Raw genomic sequence first — 18703 nt, forward strand, 5'->3', positions numbered from 1 at the left:
GATCCTACTTTTTGTACGAGTGCTCTTATAATTTTCTCCTTTCCAGTTCTCTATGGTAGTGATTAAGGGCTGTGAATTTATATTTGATTTGTTGGCTTTTACCCTGTTATCACTTTTATTGTCTTCTTTTTTCCATTTTACTAAACTTTCTGAACTCCTAGTCCCAGATTTAAACATTGCTTGCTGTTGGATTCACGTAGGTAAATTACAAGGTAGTTACAGTTTATGTGAGGAATGGGTTCTTGAAGACCTCCCACAAGGAATTTTGATTCTGTTAATAAATAGTTGTTCAATGTCAAGTGATGCCATTGAATGACAACAGTAGGGACATGGCATATAGTTCAGCCTTCTGGCTTCCATGACTCTATTTTTTTTTTTTTTTTACCTTAAGTCTCATTGAGGTGTTTTACTTTTTTTTTTTTTAATTGGTTGCTCAAAACATTACAATGCTCTTGACATATCATATTTCATACATTTGATTCAAGTGGGATGACTCTATTTTTAAACAAAAATCTATTTTTGTTTTTTGTAGTGGTAGATGGACAGAATAACTTTATTTTATTTATTTTTATGTGGCGCTGAGGATTGAACCCAGTGCCTCACATGTATCAGGTGAGCGCTTTACTGCTGAGCCACAACCCCAGCCCAATACTCTATTTTTTAAAAATATTTTTTAGTTATTGGTGAACCTTTATTTTTTATTTATCCATTTATATGTGGTGCTGAGAATCGAACCCAGTGCCTCATACATGCTAGGCAAGTGCTCTACCACTAAGCTACAACCCAGCCCTCTATTTTTTTTTTTAATTAGTTCATGTCTTTTATTATCTCAAATATATTACTTGTCTTCTGGTTTGTTGAAGCAGTAAGTCAGACAACACTTGCCACAATGGTCTGTCAAAGTGGCTGGCCATAAAAACTCCAGCACCACATTCATCTGAAAGGCACTCAGGGCGAAGGCGGCTAATTTTGCCATTTTCATCCACCTTATAATATTTCAGGACAGCCAACTTAACCTTCTGTCTCTTATGCTTATTTTTCTTGGGAGTGGTGTAAGACTTCTTCTTCCTTTTCTTAGCACCACCATGAAGCCTCAGCATAAGATAAGGGGTGGACTCCTTCTGAATGCTGTGGTCAGACAAAGTACATCCATCTTCCAGTTGCTTACCAGCAAAGATCAGTCTTTGCTGATCAGGAGGAATTCCTTCCTTATCCTGGATCTTGGCTTTTGCATTTTCTGTAGTGTCCGAGGGTTCAGCCTCCAGCGTAACAGTCTTCCCTGTAAGGGTTTTTATGAAAATCTGCATCTAGGCGGCAGTCCCACTGCAGATGGCGGATCCGAAAGCTCTATTTTTTTTTTTTTTTAATATTTAGTTTTTAGTTGTAGTTGGACACGATACCTTTATTTTACTTATTTATTTTTATGTGGTGCTGAGGATTGAACCCAGGGCCTCATCCATGCTAGGCTGCTGAGTCACAACCCCAGCCCTAAACAATACTCTATTAAGACATAATTTACATGTAGTAGAATGAACAAATCTTAAGTGCAAGACTAGTGGAGTTTTTTATTGTTAAAGAATTTAACCTTTATTTTATTTATTTATTTTTTAATGTGCTGAGGATCAAACCTAGTGCCTCACCTGTGCTAGGCAAGCACTCTACCACTGAGTCACAACCTCAGCCCCAACTAATGGGTTTTTATGTATGTGTGTAGGGAGCTCATTCCATAGCCATCAACACAGACCTCTGTGTTCTCCAAAAGCATGGGGATTTCTCCCCACCAACAAGGGAACAGTCAGTCCAGTAGCAGTGGACCCCAGCTATGTTATGGTTTGAATATGAGGTGTCCTCAGAAGCTCCTGTGTTAATGCAGGAGTGTTCTAGAGGTGAATTGATCAGACTGTGAGAACTATAATCAGTCCATCCTAGTTTGAATGGACTGACTTGGTGGGAATTGTAGGCAGGTGGGGTGCTGCTGGAGGAGGTAGGTCACTGGAACATGCCCTGGAAGAGTTCATCTTCCTTGGGGCCTCCTTTTCTCTCTCCCACCTTCCTTCCCCCACCCCCTCTCTTCCCCACCCCATTTCTCCTCCCATTCCTCCCTCTTCCCACTCCTATCTGGCTGTCATGAATAGCCAGCTGCTCCTCAACTACACCCTTCTACCATGATGTTCTGCCTGACATTGGACCCAGAGGAGTGGAGTCAACCCTCCACGGACTGAACCTCTGAAACTGTGAGCCAAAGTAAATTTTTCCTCCTCTAAATTGCCCTTGTCAGGTATTTTGGCCAAAGTGACAAAAAAGCTGACTAACATAGCTGGGTTCCTCTAATTGAATTCAATTCTGATACTTCCACCTAGAGATAGTGTCAGATCCCACATGTTGAAGGCTCAGTTCCCCAAGACTGTCTCCACTTCAGATGCCAGTCTCAAGCCTTAGAGTGTTTTACCTGTGCCTCTGACTGACCAGCTGTGAATCAGAATTCCCACAGCTTCCTCCCTCAAGTTTGAGTGGTTCACAGAATTAAACATACCAGCATATTACAAAAGGTCTTCCAAAGGACACAAATGAAGAGAGGCATATGGGGAAATGGGTGGGAAGCTTCCTTGCTCTCTCCAGCTGTACCACCACAGGAACCTCTTCATGCTCAGTTATACAGAAGCCATCAAACCCTATCCTGGTAGGATTTTATGGAGTCCTCATTGCATATCTGATGCTGATACACTGGGTAAGGAAACCGAGCAGGCTGTCTGCTCAGATTCCCCCTGGCCTTTGTGTGTGACATTCCTGCCTCCCAGGTATGAAGCAGGAGCCTTCCTATATGGGAGTCTTATCACTTACTATTAGACAAGATAGGCCAGAGAATTTCTTTATGGTCACCTCTAAGACAGAAAGGCTTCTGTGACTCTCCTTGGGAAAGACAAATCGTACTTTTTGTGGCCTGCCTAGCAGGGGAAGTTATGAGCCAGGAACCATGGGCCATATCTCCCAAGATGACAGTAGCAACGTGATGATTGCCTAGATCAAGATAGAACGTCCTTCCTCGCCTCCAAAAGTTCCCAGTGTCCCTTCCTGGTTAATACCACTTCCCACAGAGGTAATTATCATTCTGACTTCTAACACTACAGCACAATATCTACTTTTGAACTTTGTATAAATGGCTTTTTCTGGCTTCTTCTTTCCACATGTATTTGAGATTCATCCATTTGATTGCATCAGTGGTCTGTTTATTCCTTTTCACTGCTGTGAGTCTTCCATATATCCCTTTTTTTAAAAGTCCATTCTCTTTATTGATAGGTAGTCACAGTTTTTTTACTTTGAATGTAACTGGGTGGTTTTTTTTTTGTGTGTGTTTTTTTTTTTTGGTACTGGGGATTGAACTCAAGGGCACTTAACTGCTGAAGATTATCCCTAGTGCCCCTCCATGCTTTAATTTTAATTATTTATTTATTTATTCACTTTTAAGACCGTCTTGCTTCTTGGGGCCTCACTAAGTTGCCTAGCCTGGCCTTGAATTTGCTTGTGATCCTCCTGCCTTAGCCTCCGAGTTGCTGGGATTACAGGTGTGCACCACTGCACCTGCCATCAACAGTCTCATGTAAGTTTGGATAGATTATGTACTCATTTCTTACTTGTCAACTTTAAGACATATTCTAGACATTCGGGGTATGATGGCTTGAGTCTGTAATTCCAGCTGCTGGGAGACTGACAGGAAGATGGAAAGTTCCAGGCAAACCTGAACAATTTAGTGAAACTCTACCTCAAAATAAAAGTTTAAAAAAGGGCTGGGGGTGCGGGGGGGGGGTTGGAATTGTAGTCAGTGGTAGAGCACTTGCCTAGCTGTGTGAGGCACTGGGTTCGATCTTCACCACATAAAAATAAATAAAGGTACTGTGTCCATCTACAACTAAAAAAAAATATTTTAAAAGGGGGGGGGGGCATAGCTCAATGATAGAACACCCCTGGGTCAATCCCCAGTACCACCAAGAGGGGTGGGTGGGAATATTCTAGACATGGCAAACATCCTGGAGAGTTCTACAAATAGAAAAGTCTGATGTTTTAACTAAGTCTTATAGAGACTTGGAGAGGGATGACCACTGGCTCATAATGAAAGGCCATGCTCATTAGTTGGGTCCATTACTAAAGTGAAGGGAAGAATGCACTGTAGGAGGGAAGCAGGCTGGTGAGTATCCCATAAAATATCATGGTTTTTGTGCCATGCAAACATGGGTTCACATTCCAGTTGTGTCATTTACTAATGGGGTGACCTTAGGCTGAGTAATGAACATTTCAGTTGCCTTACCTTTAGGTAGAGATGGTGATTCCTACCTTTCTTAGTTTTTGCTCAAATTACATGCAAAGAAATACTGAGGTAGAGAGGGGATATCAAAACTGATAAGTTGGCACCTTTGCACATACTGTTATTAGCTAAGGAGTATAAAGTGGTCATAAATTGCCTGGGGTTCTTTGGACAAGATATCAGGCACACTGACTTTGTCACTAAGGAATCTAGAAGAAATCAAAAGCATCTAGAACTTTATGTCCATATAGTAGGTTAATTTTTTGCCATTGTACACTTTGGAGCCCCTGATTGAAATTGTCATGAAAACGAAATTGTTAAGAATTCTTCAAATTCCAGGCTGGGCATAGTGGTACGTGTCTGTAATCCCAGCTACTTAGGAGGCTAGAGCAGAAGGATTGCAAGTTCAAGCCCAGTCTGGACAATTTAGCAATAAAAAAGAGCTGGGGATGTACCTCGTCTACCCCGGATTCAATCCCTGGTACTGCAAAAAGATTTCATCAAATGCCAGACATGGGTTGTGGTTGTGGCTCAGTAGTGGAGTGCTTGCCTAACATGTGTAAGGCACTGGGTGGAACCCTCAGTGTCACATAAAAAATAAATAAATAAAGTTTTTTAAACAGCTAATTTTTTTAAAGGCAATATTATTTTTTAAAAAAAGCAGAAGGAAATAGTATTTGTGTTGTAAAGGAATAAGGGCTATGGATGAGCGTAGAAGATGGTGGCACTAGAAATGAGTCTTAAAGAATAAACATGAGCCGGCTGTGGCAGTGCACACCTGTAATCCCAGCGGCTTGGGAGATGGAGACAAGAGGATTACGAGTTCAAAACCATCCTTAGTAATTTAGCAAGGCACTAAGCAACTCAGTGAGACCCTGTCTCTAATAAAATATAAATAGGGCTAGGGATGTGGCTCAGTGGTTAAGTGCCCCTGAGTTCAATCCCTGGTACCCTCCCCCCCACCAAAAAAAAATAATAATAATAAACATGAGTGACTTGTCTGAAGAGTAGAATTTCAGAGGAATTGGAGTCAGAGTGTTTGGTGTGTTTATGAACTTAGAAATATGTTCGTATTCCCCAGCCAGGATTTGTGAGGGGAGAGTGGTAAGAGGAGGCATGGGAAGGTAGTCAGGGAACAGTGCATGGCCAGCAAGGGCCTGCACAATCTTCCTTCTATCACCTCCCTGACCTTGTCACCTGCTGTGTCCTGTCCCTCACTGGGGTTTAGCCTTACCTGTGGACTTTGGCTCTTACTCTTTCTTCTGCCTTAAATATCTTTGCCCACAAATACTTCACAGGTCTGTGTTCTTTTTTTTGTGTGTGTGTGTTTGTGTGTATGTGTGTGTGTGCTGGGGATTGAACCCAGAGCCTTGTGCATGCAAGGCAAGCACTCTACCAACTGAGCTACATCCCCAGCCCCACAGATGCAAATTCTTATAACCCTTTTGAGACCTTCCCTGGCTCCCCATCTCCAGTCCCTTCTTCATTTCCCTTTGGCATTTATCACTATCCAGCATACTACCTTTTTCTGCCCAGCAGACTCTAAGCTTCCTGGAGTCAGAGGTTTTATTCACTACAGACCCCAGGGCCTGGCACGTGGTAAGCACTACAAGAAAGGATTGTCTAAGTAAGGGGTTGAATTTTATCTTAAAGACTGGTACTATGTGAAGGATGATGGAGGGAAAATATATGATCTTATTCATAAGTTACTCCAGTCTTCCTTGGGGATTATTTTCTGAACATATCCTGACCACGTTGGTACCTAGTGGTTGAGCCTCATCAAATCAGTTCCATTTAATGCTTTGTAACTCCATCTAACAGAAATATTGGAAGTGATGGGCTTGTAACAGTACAGCCTCCCCAGCAGTTATAGTCCAGGGGCTAAAAGGAAAGATCTTACACCCCCACCCTTTCTTTGTTTTCACTCTTCCTGAGCTTGCAGATGTCTGCCCACAGAGAAGCAGGGAGGTTGAGACCTGCTTCCGTGGGAAAAGTCCTCCTCAAAATTGGCAGCAATGGGGCTGGGATTGTGCTCAGCGGTAGAGCGCCCGCCTAGCATAGGCAGGACCCAGGTTCGATCCTCAGCACCACATAAAAATAAAGGCATTGTGTTGTGTCCATCTACACCTAAAAAAATAAATATTTTTTTAAAAAATTGGTAGCAATGTCCAGGTCTGGCTTGGCATCCAGGGACCTTTCCTGGGGTGTGCCTGTGCCTTGGCCAGCCATGTGTACATGGCTTCCTAGTACTGGCAGGCACTGGAGTCCTGTTGAGTAGAAAAAAAGTTCCAAGTACCCTTTCTTCTCTGATGTGTACAAAAGTGGGAGGATCAGAGAACATGTGCCCAGGTGACACACTGAAAATTCAAGTCTAACTAGAGTGGGACTTCTCCACTTTGTCTTCATTAACTGGGTCTATGTGTTGCTTTTTACTATTTATGGAGTTACAGTTCACTGGTATTACTAATCAGAATCCATTCAACATAGGTATAAGGATATGTTCTCACTCTTGAGAGAATCCCAACTTTAGATTCCCATGTACTTGTATGTGCACACCCTCTGTTGTAATATCACCTAAGAATTTAGTATGCAATTTTCCTTTCCCTTTAAGAAAATATTTTCTTGATATTCTGATTAAAATACATGAATGAGCCCGATGTTTCAGCAGGCTGCTAGTGACATTCACTCCAAATATATGGATTCACAAGTATTCAGAATCCTCTTTCCATACCTCCCCATCTTTATGCTCACATTTGACATGAAATGAAAATTTTCATTTTCTTAACTTGTACATTGTGAGAGTAGCAGGAACTGATGGATTTGATAACATCCTTCCCTAGTTCAGCAGGAGCCATGATAAGCCCAGGAGAACCAGCATATTATGTGTAGCTTTTCCCTATGACCACCATACTGGGGTTCTACGGTGTAAGGTCACAGATTAACTGAGACAAGTGGTGGGAGGTTGGAAAGGTGTTGGGACTATTCTGAGAGTGTTTTTGAGGAAAAAACACAGCTCACCACTTACAATTTTGAGCAGTTTAACTTCGCAGTAGCATGGATATATCTGTGTTTTGGTAGCATGTTTCTCAGGAAATTAGATTGGTAATGAACTCTTCCTGCCAGAGTAACTTCAAATTTCCAAAGTTTGAAAACTGACTACATTCATTCCTTTGTTTATTTATCTTCATATTCTTTTTTACTACAGCCCCAGTGCTGCTTTAGATACTAAAGGGTAGAGTATAAATAAGGAGCGGAGTCTAGCTAGGTGCGGTGGCGCATGCCTGGAATCCCAGTGACTTGGAAGGCTGAGACAGGAGGATCACAAGATCAAGACCAGGGCTGGGGATGTGGCTCAAGCGGTAGCGCGCTCGCCTCGCATGCGTGCGGCCCGGGTTCAATCCTCAGCACCACATACCAACAAAGATGTTGTGTCCGCCGAGAACTAAAAAATAAATATTAAAAATTCTCTCTCTCTCTCTCCCTCCCTCCCTCCCTCCCTCCTCTCTCACTCTCTCTTTAAAAAAAAAAAAAAAAAAGATCAAGACCAGGCTCAGCAATTTAGCGAGGCCCTAAGCAACTTAGGAGACTGTGTCTCAAAAAGGGCTGGGGATGAGGCTCAGTGATAAAGCACCCCTGGGTTTAATCCCTAGTATCTGTGCTCCCTACAAAATAAAAGAAGCAGGGTCTACAAGCAGAAGAGAGACAATGAACGTTTTATCAATACAAAGGAAATACAAAGAACTGAGAAGAGGGCTGGGATTATGGCTCAGCGGTAGAGCACTCTGCTAGACTGGGTTACATCCTCAGCATCCGTAAAAATAAATACATAAAATAAAGGTATTTTTTTAAAAAAAGAACTGAGAAGAGAGCTGGGGTTGTGGCTCAGAGGTAGAGCGAGGCCCTGAGTTTGATCCTCAGCACTACATAAAAATAAATAGATAAAACGGAGGTATTGTGTCCAACTACAACTAAAAAATGAATAGTTTAAGAAAAAGAATTAGAAAGAAAGTAATTGGGGGACAGGAGAGGACAGAGTAGATGGAGTATTTAAAATAAGTTATAAAATGTCTGTGGAGCCATTTTATACGAATGGATAGATTTTTATAGGTAATCTGAGTCTGCTCAGAATTTATTACTTTTTTGACATACTGGGTACAGAACAGAGGCACTCTGCCACTAAGCTACATCTCCAGTCCTTTTTATTTTTTACTTTGAGACAGGGTCTTACTAAGCTGCCAAAGCTGGTCCCAAACCTCCTGTGTAGCTGGAACTACAGGCATATACCTCTTCAGTGGCTTGTTGTGTTTTTTTTTTTTTTTTTTTTTTTTCTTTGCAGTATTCAAGATTGAACCCAGGGCCTGTGCACACTAGGCAAGCATTATACCACCGAGCTACATCCCCAACCCTACAATTTACTTTTAAGGCAGGTTATCTGTTTTTATTAAGGTAAGCCAGTTATACTGGCACATTCCTGAAATTTCAGAGACTTGGGAGACTGAGGCAGGAGGACTACAAGTCCAAGACCAGCCTCAGCAACTTAGCAAGACCCTGTCTCAAAATTAAAAATTAAGAGGTTGAGGATATAGCTTAGTGGTAAAGCACCCTTGGGTTCAATCCCCAGTACAGAAAAAATGTATGATATGCTTTTGATTAAAATACCTGGATATTCATCTACATTTTCCTGTTTTCATAGAAGGGAAATATCTAGGGCCCAGATTTCATTTATATAAGCTAGTGTCTATTAGGAAGACACAGGATATTATTTAAGTTCTTTGTTGTCCTTACTCCTCCCTGACTCCTGGACACATCCCTGGTTAACCTTCATTATAAGCTGGTGAGTTTGCCTTGTTCCTGCTAGCCCTAGACAGTCCGGAACAAACTGGCCCTGTAATGGTCTCAGGGCATGTCAATCAGAGCAAAGCCAATAGGTTCCCCTAGGAAAGGAAGAAATCCTTCCCATTTGTTTATAAAGCTCAGATTCTGGGATTTTCCCAGAATATATACTTTTCTAAGCATATATTCTTTCCTGCTGAAGAGAATAGTGGAAAATTTTTACACAGCACAGATCTGTGTAATCTTCGTTTTTCCAGGAGAGAGACTAAATGAGATTTTACCATATTTCAGTTGGCTCTTTCCCCTGGCTGACTAGGTTTTTCCCTTTTGGACACCAGGCCAGAAAGTTTGTGACTAGCAACATTGTTTCTCTTCTAAATGGAGCCACTTGAAAGAGTACCCCTTGATTAGAACTGCAATTAACAAGTTATCAGATTAAACCAAAGACTTTAGACCTCTTCTCGCCCAGAAATTGAATCTAAAGGCTACTTGAGGTAACAAGGATCTGTTGCTGGTTTTCACCTTGTTGGTGCTTAGCTGCCCTGTTCACCAAGCAGTCTTTGATGCGGGTTTGTTTATTGGCACTGAAAACATGGCCAGTAGGGAATTTCTTTTTATTTTCATGCTTGTGGCATATATGGTTATATAAGATCTAGAAGTTTCTCATGGTCATTACAAGGTTCCTCTTGTTTAGATGTTCCGTAAATGACCCAGGAAGTGTTTTTAAAGTTGTGGGCATAGCTGTAGTAATAAAAATGTATACCTTGGGCTGGGGCTCAGCGGTAGCGCACTTGCCTGGCGTGTGTGAGGCACTGGGTTTGATTCTCAACACCATGTAAAATAAATAAAGGACTATCAACAACTAAATAAATAAATAGATAGATAGAATGTATACCTTGAAGCCCAAGATTCAGTAAAAGCTTTGTCTAACATCATCAGTGAGTTTTTGTTGTCAATCAGTAATTTATCTGGTTTGTTAAAACTGAGAAATAAAATAGAATAAAAACAGTGGAGTGCTAGGAGGGAGACACCCAAAGAAATGTTTGGAAAGGTTCATTGGTACTTCCAAGGTACTCTGTTCAGCTGGAGCCAGCTGTGATCCCAGCCAATGAGGGACCTGTTGCCAGCAGGCTTCCATGATTGGATTCTGTTCAGTCCCTGTCCTCTAAGATAGTATAATCTTATTGAGAGACAAAATGGATTATTTCAACACAGGGTGCTAAGTGCTCAGATCAACATAAATGACAGGGTGCTCCCTCCTCCAGGACCGACTTTAGCCAGCATGGGAAGGGGTGTGCTGGCAGCCTCCTGAGAAGGCTATACCTGTGCACAACTTAATTCTTTTGCACCCAATAACACGTACTTAAGTCTTTAATAAAGCATTACGTTTTGATATCTTGTATGGGCATCTATACAAATGTAAAGGTTTATTGTAATATTATTTACCATATTGATGCTAAACTGGAAATATTCTTATTGAATAAAATGAATGTCTGTTCCTGATATAACTCTGTGGTCCTCAGGCTGTGTACTCTGGAGACTATTCTGAATGATTTTCAAGGTGGTTATAGTCAAGACAGACATTATACTCACAAGTTTTGGGGTGTCCTCAGTTTTCCTTTTATTCCCCACTCTGCTTAAGCTATTATTAGAGTTCTAGGTCAGGAGCCTCACTCTTGGGGTTCCAGTGAGCCAAGTCTATCCACTCACTTCAAAAATCGAACAGAAAAGGTAATAATGAAAATAAGGAAAGGAAATTTTATCAATATGGTCATGTTGGGAAAGCAAAGTGAGATCCAGAATCTCAGCCCTGACTTCAGTGTACTGAATGAAGCTTTGGGTTTACATAGCGGAAGAATCGGGACCGGGAGCAGGGCGACAAATGGTATGTATAATTGAGCTGTCTTGGTCCAACTGTGGTCTGGTTGACCATTATTTCAATTCTGGATCTGTGAGGAAGTTCTGGAGAAGCCCTTATCTTTTGAGGGGGGCAGTTTTCACTTGTTGCTTAGGATGTTTATTGATCAGACCTGTGACCCTGGAGCGGGTGATGATTAGAGGTTTCCAGACACCATTCCTGGGATCTGATGCTTTAAAAGTTACAGTTGAAGTTGGGTGTGGGGCGCACACCTGTAATCCCAGTAGGCCCGAGGTCTAACCATTTACTACTAATGTTGAATCCTGCTCTCTTAAACTTTGTTCTGTGTATCTAGCAGTACTGTCAGGTGTCTGTGGCTGACTAACCTGGTAGTAACTGTTGTATTAATTTGCCTTCGCAATGACACCATCACCAGGCACTTACACGGAGTGGATTGCACAACAACACATTCAGTCCTCGAAACCATTTTTTGAAGCAGTGCTTTTGTTATTCCATTGTATAGAAAAGGAAACCAAGGCAAAGAAAGATCTAGTAACTGGCATGAGTTTCACAGCTGCTTGAAGGAGAGGACTGGGATCTAACCCAATGTAGGCTACCTGAGAGCCTGTGTTCTTAGCATAGTTCCTTATGCTAAAGCCTTGATGTTAATTGCGTTTTGGAATTCAGAATTTTTCAAGTTTTAGGATAGAAATGCCATGTGTGTGCCTTTATATTTTTGGTAGAATATGGGCAGCACCCTGTAATTGGACTTAATAGCTCTGTCAACACCTATGAATATTCACACTAAGCAGATTAAATAGCACTATACATAGCCTCATCATTTCAGGTCAGGTTTTGTCATCACCAAATTTTTTTTTTAATTGGTTTACACACCTCTGAGGATTCTGTCATTTCACATATGGGATTAAGGCTCTGTACTGTGTTGCCTCTCAGGGGCTTTCCTAAGTCGAGCGACTTTTGGCAGTGGAGCAGGAAAAAATCCTAATGAATTCATACTTCTTATAGTTTGTGTTTTTGTGATTTTTATTTTTGGGATTTTTTAAAATCCATATTTCTTATGCATGCATTTTTGCAATGCTGGGGATCAGACCCAGGGCTTTGTACATGAGTAGGTAAGTGTTCTACCACACTGAGCCCCATCCTTTTATTTTTTTATTTATTTTTTTAATTTTTTTTGAGAGAGTGATAGAGGAGAGAGAGAGAATTTTTAATATTTATTTTTTTTAGTTCTTGGCGGACACAACATCTTTGTTGGTATGTGGTGCTGAGGATCTAACCTGGGCCGCACGCATGCCAGGCGAGCGCGCTACCGCTTGAGCCACATCCCCAGCCCCCATCCTTTTATTTATTTGTTTGTTTGTTTGTTGTAGTTGGACACGATACCTTTATTTTATTCATTTTTATGTGGTGCTGAGGATTGAACCCAGGGCCTCGCAAGTGCTAGGTGTGCTCTCTGTCACTGAGATACAACCCCAGTCCCCCATATTATTTTTTAAAACTGAAATAGGGCTGGATGAACACTTGCCTCAAATGGGTAGGGCACTGGGTTCAATCCTCAGCACCACATAAATAAATAAAATGAAGTTATTGTGTCTACAACTAAAAAAATATTTTTTTTAAAAAAACTGAAATAGCTTATTCCCCAAGCTCAGGAAGCACGTATCACTCTTTGTAAAGGTCAGCCAATACACGTGTTTTTTATAAAGAAGAAAATTAAAATCATCTATAATCTTATCATTCAGAGTGATTAACTATTACTGATCTTCTAGATTTTCTTTTCTATGTAGGAACACATAAAGGAAAAATATATTATTTTAAGTGGGCTTAATTTGCCTAGATTTGAATTCTGTGTGATTAACTAGATATGTGACCTTGGGGAAATTAACCACTTTGTGCCTGAGTTTCTTTATCCATACGGTGGGTGATCATAGTGCCTTCCTGGCCAGGTTTTCATAGGTACCAAGTGAATCGCTTAGAGCAACACTAGGAGCATGGTGCCCTCCCCTCAGCTATTATTGTTTCATGTTTTTCACTTGCTACTTTCAGTTTTCACTTTTAATAAAGCATTCTGAGGTAATAAAAAGGTATAGAGGCACATAAATTTTAATACTCATATAGTATCCTTCTGTGTAGATTTTTTTTTTCATGGTGCTGGGGATTGAACCCAGGACCTTGTGCATGCGAGGCAAGCACTCTACCAACTGAGCTATATCCCCAGCCCTGTGTAGATATTCTTTGATTTATTTAAACACTGCAAATGAGCATCCTTGTACCTATTTTTCTTTTCATTTGCCCACGTATCTTGTTAGAATAACCCCTAGAAATGGAATCACTGACTAAAAGCACATATGCTTTAAAAAATTGTATGCAAATAACCTAACTTAAATTAAAAATGGATTTTTTTTTCTTTTGGCTGTTTGGGGGACCCCCATTTTGCTGCTTCACTTTTTTTATTTTTAAGGAACCCTTTTGAAATAGAGCACTACATCTTTTTGTTTGTTTAGTTATAGAAAGACACAATACCTTTATTTTATTTTTATGTGGTGCTGAGAATCGAACCCAGTGCCTCCAGCATGCTAGGCAAGCGCTCTGCCACTGAGCCACAACCCCAGCCCTACTGCTTCACTTTTGTACACTTGATTTTCAAAGCCTGGGTTTTAAATATCTCAAATCCAGATCTGCATTTTATCCTGGAATGTTTAAGTTATGGGTCTGGGGATGTGGCTCAAGCGGTAGCGCGCTCGCCTGGCATGCGTGTGGCCCAGGTTCGATCCTCAGCACCACATACAAAGATGTTGTGTCCGCCGATAACTAAAAAATAAAATATTAAAATTCTCCCTCCCTCCCTCTCTTCTCTTCTCTTCTCTTCTCTTCTCTTCTCTCTCTCTCTCTCTCTCTCTCTCCCTCCCTCCCTCCCTCCCTCCCTCCTTCCCTCCCTCCCTCCCTCCCTCCCTCTCCCCCTATCACTCTCTCTTTAAAAAAAAAAAAAAGAATGTTTAAGTTATGGTTTACTTTACTACTCTGCTAAAACCTGTTATATACTTACTTTTTTTTTCTTTCTCTTTTCCCTGCCCTATTAGGGAAAAAAAGTGCCCAGATGCACTGTAGCACTGAGTTGCTGAGGCTGGCCACATATTTGCAGTCCTCCTGCCTCAGCCTCTCCAGTCACTAGGATTATAGGCCTCCACCACCTCACCTAGCCAACAGTAGTGTCTTAACTAAGTCATTATATTCTTTAGGTTTTCTAATTGGCTAGAAGGCTTTCTGTTGAAGGCAGAATTTTCCAGCCAGAAATAATATGATTGACTGTGTGAAGGAAAACAGGTGATGAGTAGCCCCTTTGATGACAGTACCTTGGGAAATGAGGGTAGAGATAATGAACTTTGAACTCAGTCCTCCTGCCCCAGCCTCCCAGGGATAATGAACTCTTGGAGTAGTTCAGCCAGTATCTCAAAAGGACCTCATTGCCATAGTCAGATCCCATTGAATTGGTGTCTTTTCTATCAGGAAAGTACCCTAAATGCTGATGCACAGAGTACTATTACATGCCCACCGCATACTCTGAGAACTGGTGTCTATTCCATCTTCCCACCCTTCAGACTTTGTAAGCAACAATGTTAAAGCAGCCTGAGTGGGGTTTTGCAAACCGTGTTGTCATACCAGTTGCTGAAGAGGGAAGCCAAACTGTCCACCTAATTTGGAACCTCTCAGCTTCTATTAGATTGATACTTCTGCTCAAGGTTTCCTTTAAAAAAAAAAAAATGGGCCCTGCAGCTTTAAGAACAAGAACAATTTTTTTAAAAAAATAGTCCAGTATTAGTCACATGTGGAGGCTCAACGCCTACAATGCTCTACTTGGGAGGCTGAGACTGAAGGATCCACAAGTTTCAGATGGGCCTTGACAACTTAGTGAGACCCGGGGATTACTATTGTGAACTTTTTTCAACAATTGTTTTTTCTTTTTTATTTTTTTCCCCTTCCTTTCTCTTTTTATCTTTCTGTCCATACCAGGCATGCTCTACCACTAAGCTACATCTGCAGTCCTTTATTTATTTTTTTATTTTGAGACAGGGTTTCCCTACATTGCTGAGGGTCTCACTAACTTGCTGAGGTTGGCCTTGAACTTGGAATCCTCCTACCTCACTGGGATTACAGGTGTGTACCACCACACCTGGTGTGAGGCTTTGATTCAAACTACAATAAAAAGAGGTGGGGATGCAGCTCAGTGGTAGAGTGCTTGCCTAGCCTAGCATGTGTGAGGCCTTGGCTTCAAATCTCATTACCACAAGATGGAAAGACAAAATTTTTCTTTCCAGTATTTAGTAACACCTGGATATTAGGACACCTTATTTGGTCTTGAGCCAAATAAAGGTGACAAGTAGAAGCAGGGATTGGGGAAAATATCAAATGTTATTTCAAAGACAAAAGAACTAAAAATTTGTGTTCCTGGGCTAGGGATGTGGCTCAAGCGGTGGCGTGCTCACCTGGCATGCGTGCGGCCCGGGTTCGATCCTTGCTGAGGGCCATTGCCAAGTAGGAATGACGCATCGAAATTTCCTTGCCAGCGTACCCCATGTTAAATGGACTTGCCTTGGAAATTCGCTGTGACATTGCTTGTGTGTTTGAGAAAGGTGACCCTGCTCAAGGACGAGGGTGGATCCAGGATTAGGGTGTATCCTACAGTTTGAGGAAGTATCCCGCTCCTTGGGTTTAAGGCGTTCCCGGTTTAAGACAAGTTTAAGGCATTCCCAGTTTAAGACAATATGGGTTTTAGGGAAATTCGAGGTTGAAGATTATTGCTGCTGGGAATAGGGCATTCCTGCTGCCTGAGTTCCTGTTGAGTTCTCATGGGATATTGGAAAAAAACCCTCGTGGAGTAGGTGAATTGGGCGGAGGAGAACTGGGATTGCCCCAGAACGTGTGTAGAGGCCGGTGTGAGTTCGGGAATAAAGATTGCTGTTTGAATCTACAAAGCTGTGTGGTGGCTCGTGATTCTGTGCCAAGCCAAGACATTGGCAGATCCTCAGCTCCACATACAAACAAAGATGTTGTGTCCACCAATAACTAAAAAATAAATATTAAAATTCTCTCTCTCTCTCTCTCTCTCTCTCTCTCTCTCTCTCTCTCTGTCTCTCTTTAAAAAAAAATTGTGTTCCTCTGAAACATTTGTTTTCCCTAATGTTTTCTAACATAAGCCAAATTTCTGTTCTTTCAAAATGTGGTCTCTGTAGCTCAAAGTTCAGCCTGGATAGCCTTAGAAGCCATTCTTGGTGTGAAGCCTGTGGTTTCATCAGAGTCCCTTCACATCAGGCCTTGGAAGTCTGCCCATTTGTGCTAGTCTGAGACTCTAGTTAGGAGGGGCCTAGAGGTCACCATATTGACATTTGACTCACAGGACATAAGAACTTTATTTTGCCTCCTTTTTTTTACCCATTTGGTAGCAGCATTTTAAAATTATTTTGTTTATTTTTTGTGATACTGGGGATCAAATCCAGGGCCTCATACATGCTAGGCAAGTTCCCTACACTGAGCCATACATTTATTGAGCACCTGCTATGTACTATGTACTTACTATGCTAAGTGCTTTGAATATAATACAGATGCTGCTCAATGTATGATAGAGTCACATCCCAATAAATGCATTGTAAGTTGAAAGTATCATAGGTCGAATATGCACTTAATTAATTACCTCACCCTTGGGGCTGGGGTTGTGGCTCAGTGGTAAAGTGCTCATCTAGCACTTGCGAGGCCCTGGGTTTGATCCTCAGCACCACATAAAAATAAATAAAATAACGGTATTGTGTCCAACTACAAATAAAAAATAAATATTTTTTAAAAAATTACCTCACTCACTAAACACCACAGCATAGCAGCACAACATACTATGGAGGATCAGTTGTTTGCCCTCACATTCATGTAGCTGACTGGGAGCTGAGGTTCACTGCCACTGCCCAGCATCTCAAGCATTATTCCACATATTGCTAGCCTTGGAACAGATGAAAAAATGGAAGTGGGCTTTCTACTGAATGACTGTCACTTTAGCACCCACTAGGAAATTAAAAAATTATGAGTCAAACCATTTTAAGTTGAACTAGGGAACCTCTGTATTTAGTAATTCAAAACAGACTTATGAGATAGGTACTTTGATCTCTGATTTCAGGTGAGCTAGTTGAACCTGAGAGGAGCTAAGTAACTACCCTCTAACTCAGGGTTCTCTGTTAATTTAAAAAAATGTGTAAATGAGTGGTGTTTTTCTCAGACCTTCGAACCAGTTTTGTCTCTCTCTCTCTCCTATTCTTTAGTAGTGGTTTCCATTTGATCATTTTTCCAGGGCTTGTGGTATGATCCTGAGTTTTAAGCATGGTGTTATTGACTCTCCTAGGGTCCTACCCTTCCCCAAAGGCTGGAGCAACCCTGGTCGTGTACAAGGACCTGCTAGTGCTCTTTGGTGGCTGGACACGGCCAAGCCCTTATCCTTTGCACCAACCGGAGAGATTCTTTGATGAAATACACACCTACTCGCCCTCTAAAAACTGGTAAGCCAAAAGATAAGCTTTAAATCTGGAAGGCAATGTTTTAAGTTATTGGATTCTTTATCTGTTTTGTGTCCAGAAACTGTTGGAGGCCAGGCATACCTGTAATCCCAGCATCTGGGGAGGCTGAGACAGGAAGCTCATGAGTTCAAAGCCAGCCTCAGCAACTTAGCGAGGCCCTAAATAACTCAGTGAGAAGTGAGACCCTGTCTCTAAATAAAATACAGAATAGGGCTGGGGATGGGGCTCAGTGGTTGAGTGCCCGAGTTCAATCCCTGGTACAAAAAAAAAAAAAAAAAAACTTGGAGAAATTGAAGAAAAGCCATGGACATTTCCCAGGAGGGGGAAAGGGGAAATGTATGTATACCCAGATTTTGCCTGTACTATCAGAGGATTTTCAGGACCCCTAGAATTTAAGTTAAGAACCTTTCTTCTTCTCCTTTCTTCTTTCTTCTTCATGCTATTGGGATCAAACCCAGGGCCTCATGCATGCTTAGGTAAGTGCTTTACCACTGAGCCGTATCCCAGCCCAAGAACTCTTTTTCCAAAGAGAAAAAGTAAAGGGGGTTTGCTCCTCTCTTAAAAAAAAAATGAATGAGCCAGTTGAAGAAGAGGGAGCTCTTCAGCCTTGGCTGGTAGTTCCCCAGAAGTGGTATAGAGCCACATGATTCCATCTGCTCTGCTTTGTCCCCAAGATGGATCTCAGCTGTTTTTTAGACATATCTTGAAATGACAGCATCCCCTCTTCCATATAATTGAAAACTTAGAATGTGGTTCTTGGCAGGTGGTATTCTTTCAGCACATCAGGCTGAAGAGGCCAAGAAGTCACGATTGTGTCCCTTGCCATTGATTTCTCATCTCTGTACTTTAACTCTAGACCAGCCACATTCAGAACTTGAAAGTGAATATAACTTTAAAGACAGTTGTGTCATCCTCCTTTTATTATCCTAATAACATCTGCTGAAGGTAATGGGATTATCATTTTTAGTGATGCGTGCTTAACTGATTTTTTGCTTTAAGTCTATAAAATCAGAAGCAGATGAAGCTGGACGTGGTGGCACGTGCCTGTGAGTCCCAGCTACACAGGAGGCTGAGGACTGGGCAGCTTAGCAAGACCCCATCTCAGAAAACAGAAGCAGATGGTGCTGACTTCTCGGC

The 18703-nt window shown here is 41.6% G+C and overlaps 1 protein-coding gene and 1 pseudogene across 6 annotated transcripts in view; one reads left to right on the forward strand and one right to left on the reverse strand.

The window, feature by feature from the left end:
- FBXO42 (F-box protein 42) overlaps positions 1-18703 on the forward strand; it is a 91392-nt gene that overhangs the window by 63813 nt on the left and 8876 nt on the right. For all 5 annotated transcript variants that reach the window (XM_081308454.1, XM_081308450.1, XM_081308453.1 and 2 more), the window contains exon 5: positions 17395-17548. In XM_081308454.1, coding sequence (XP_081164580.1) covers positions 17395-17548 — 154 coding nt within the window. The remainder of the gene's footprint in view (positions 1-17394; positions 17549-18703) is intronic.
- On the reverse strand, positions 839-1337 carry LOC308657047 (ubiquitin-ribosomal protein eS31 fusion protein-like; annotated as a pseudogene). The gene has a single exon. The product of its transcript is annotated as a ubiquitin-ribosomal protein eS31 fusion protein-like (transcript).

The sequence above is a fragment of the Spermophilus citellus genome, assembly GCF_964194105.1.
Source record: "Spermophilus citellus genome assembly, chromosome: 9".
Lineage (NCBI taxonomy): Eukaryota > Metazoa > Chordata > Mammalia > Rodentia > Sciuridae > Spermophilus > Spermophilus citellus.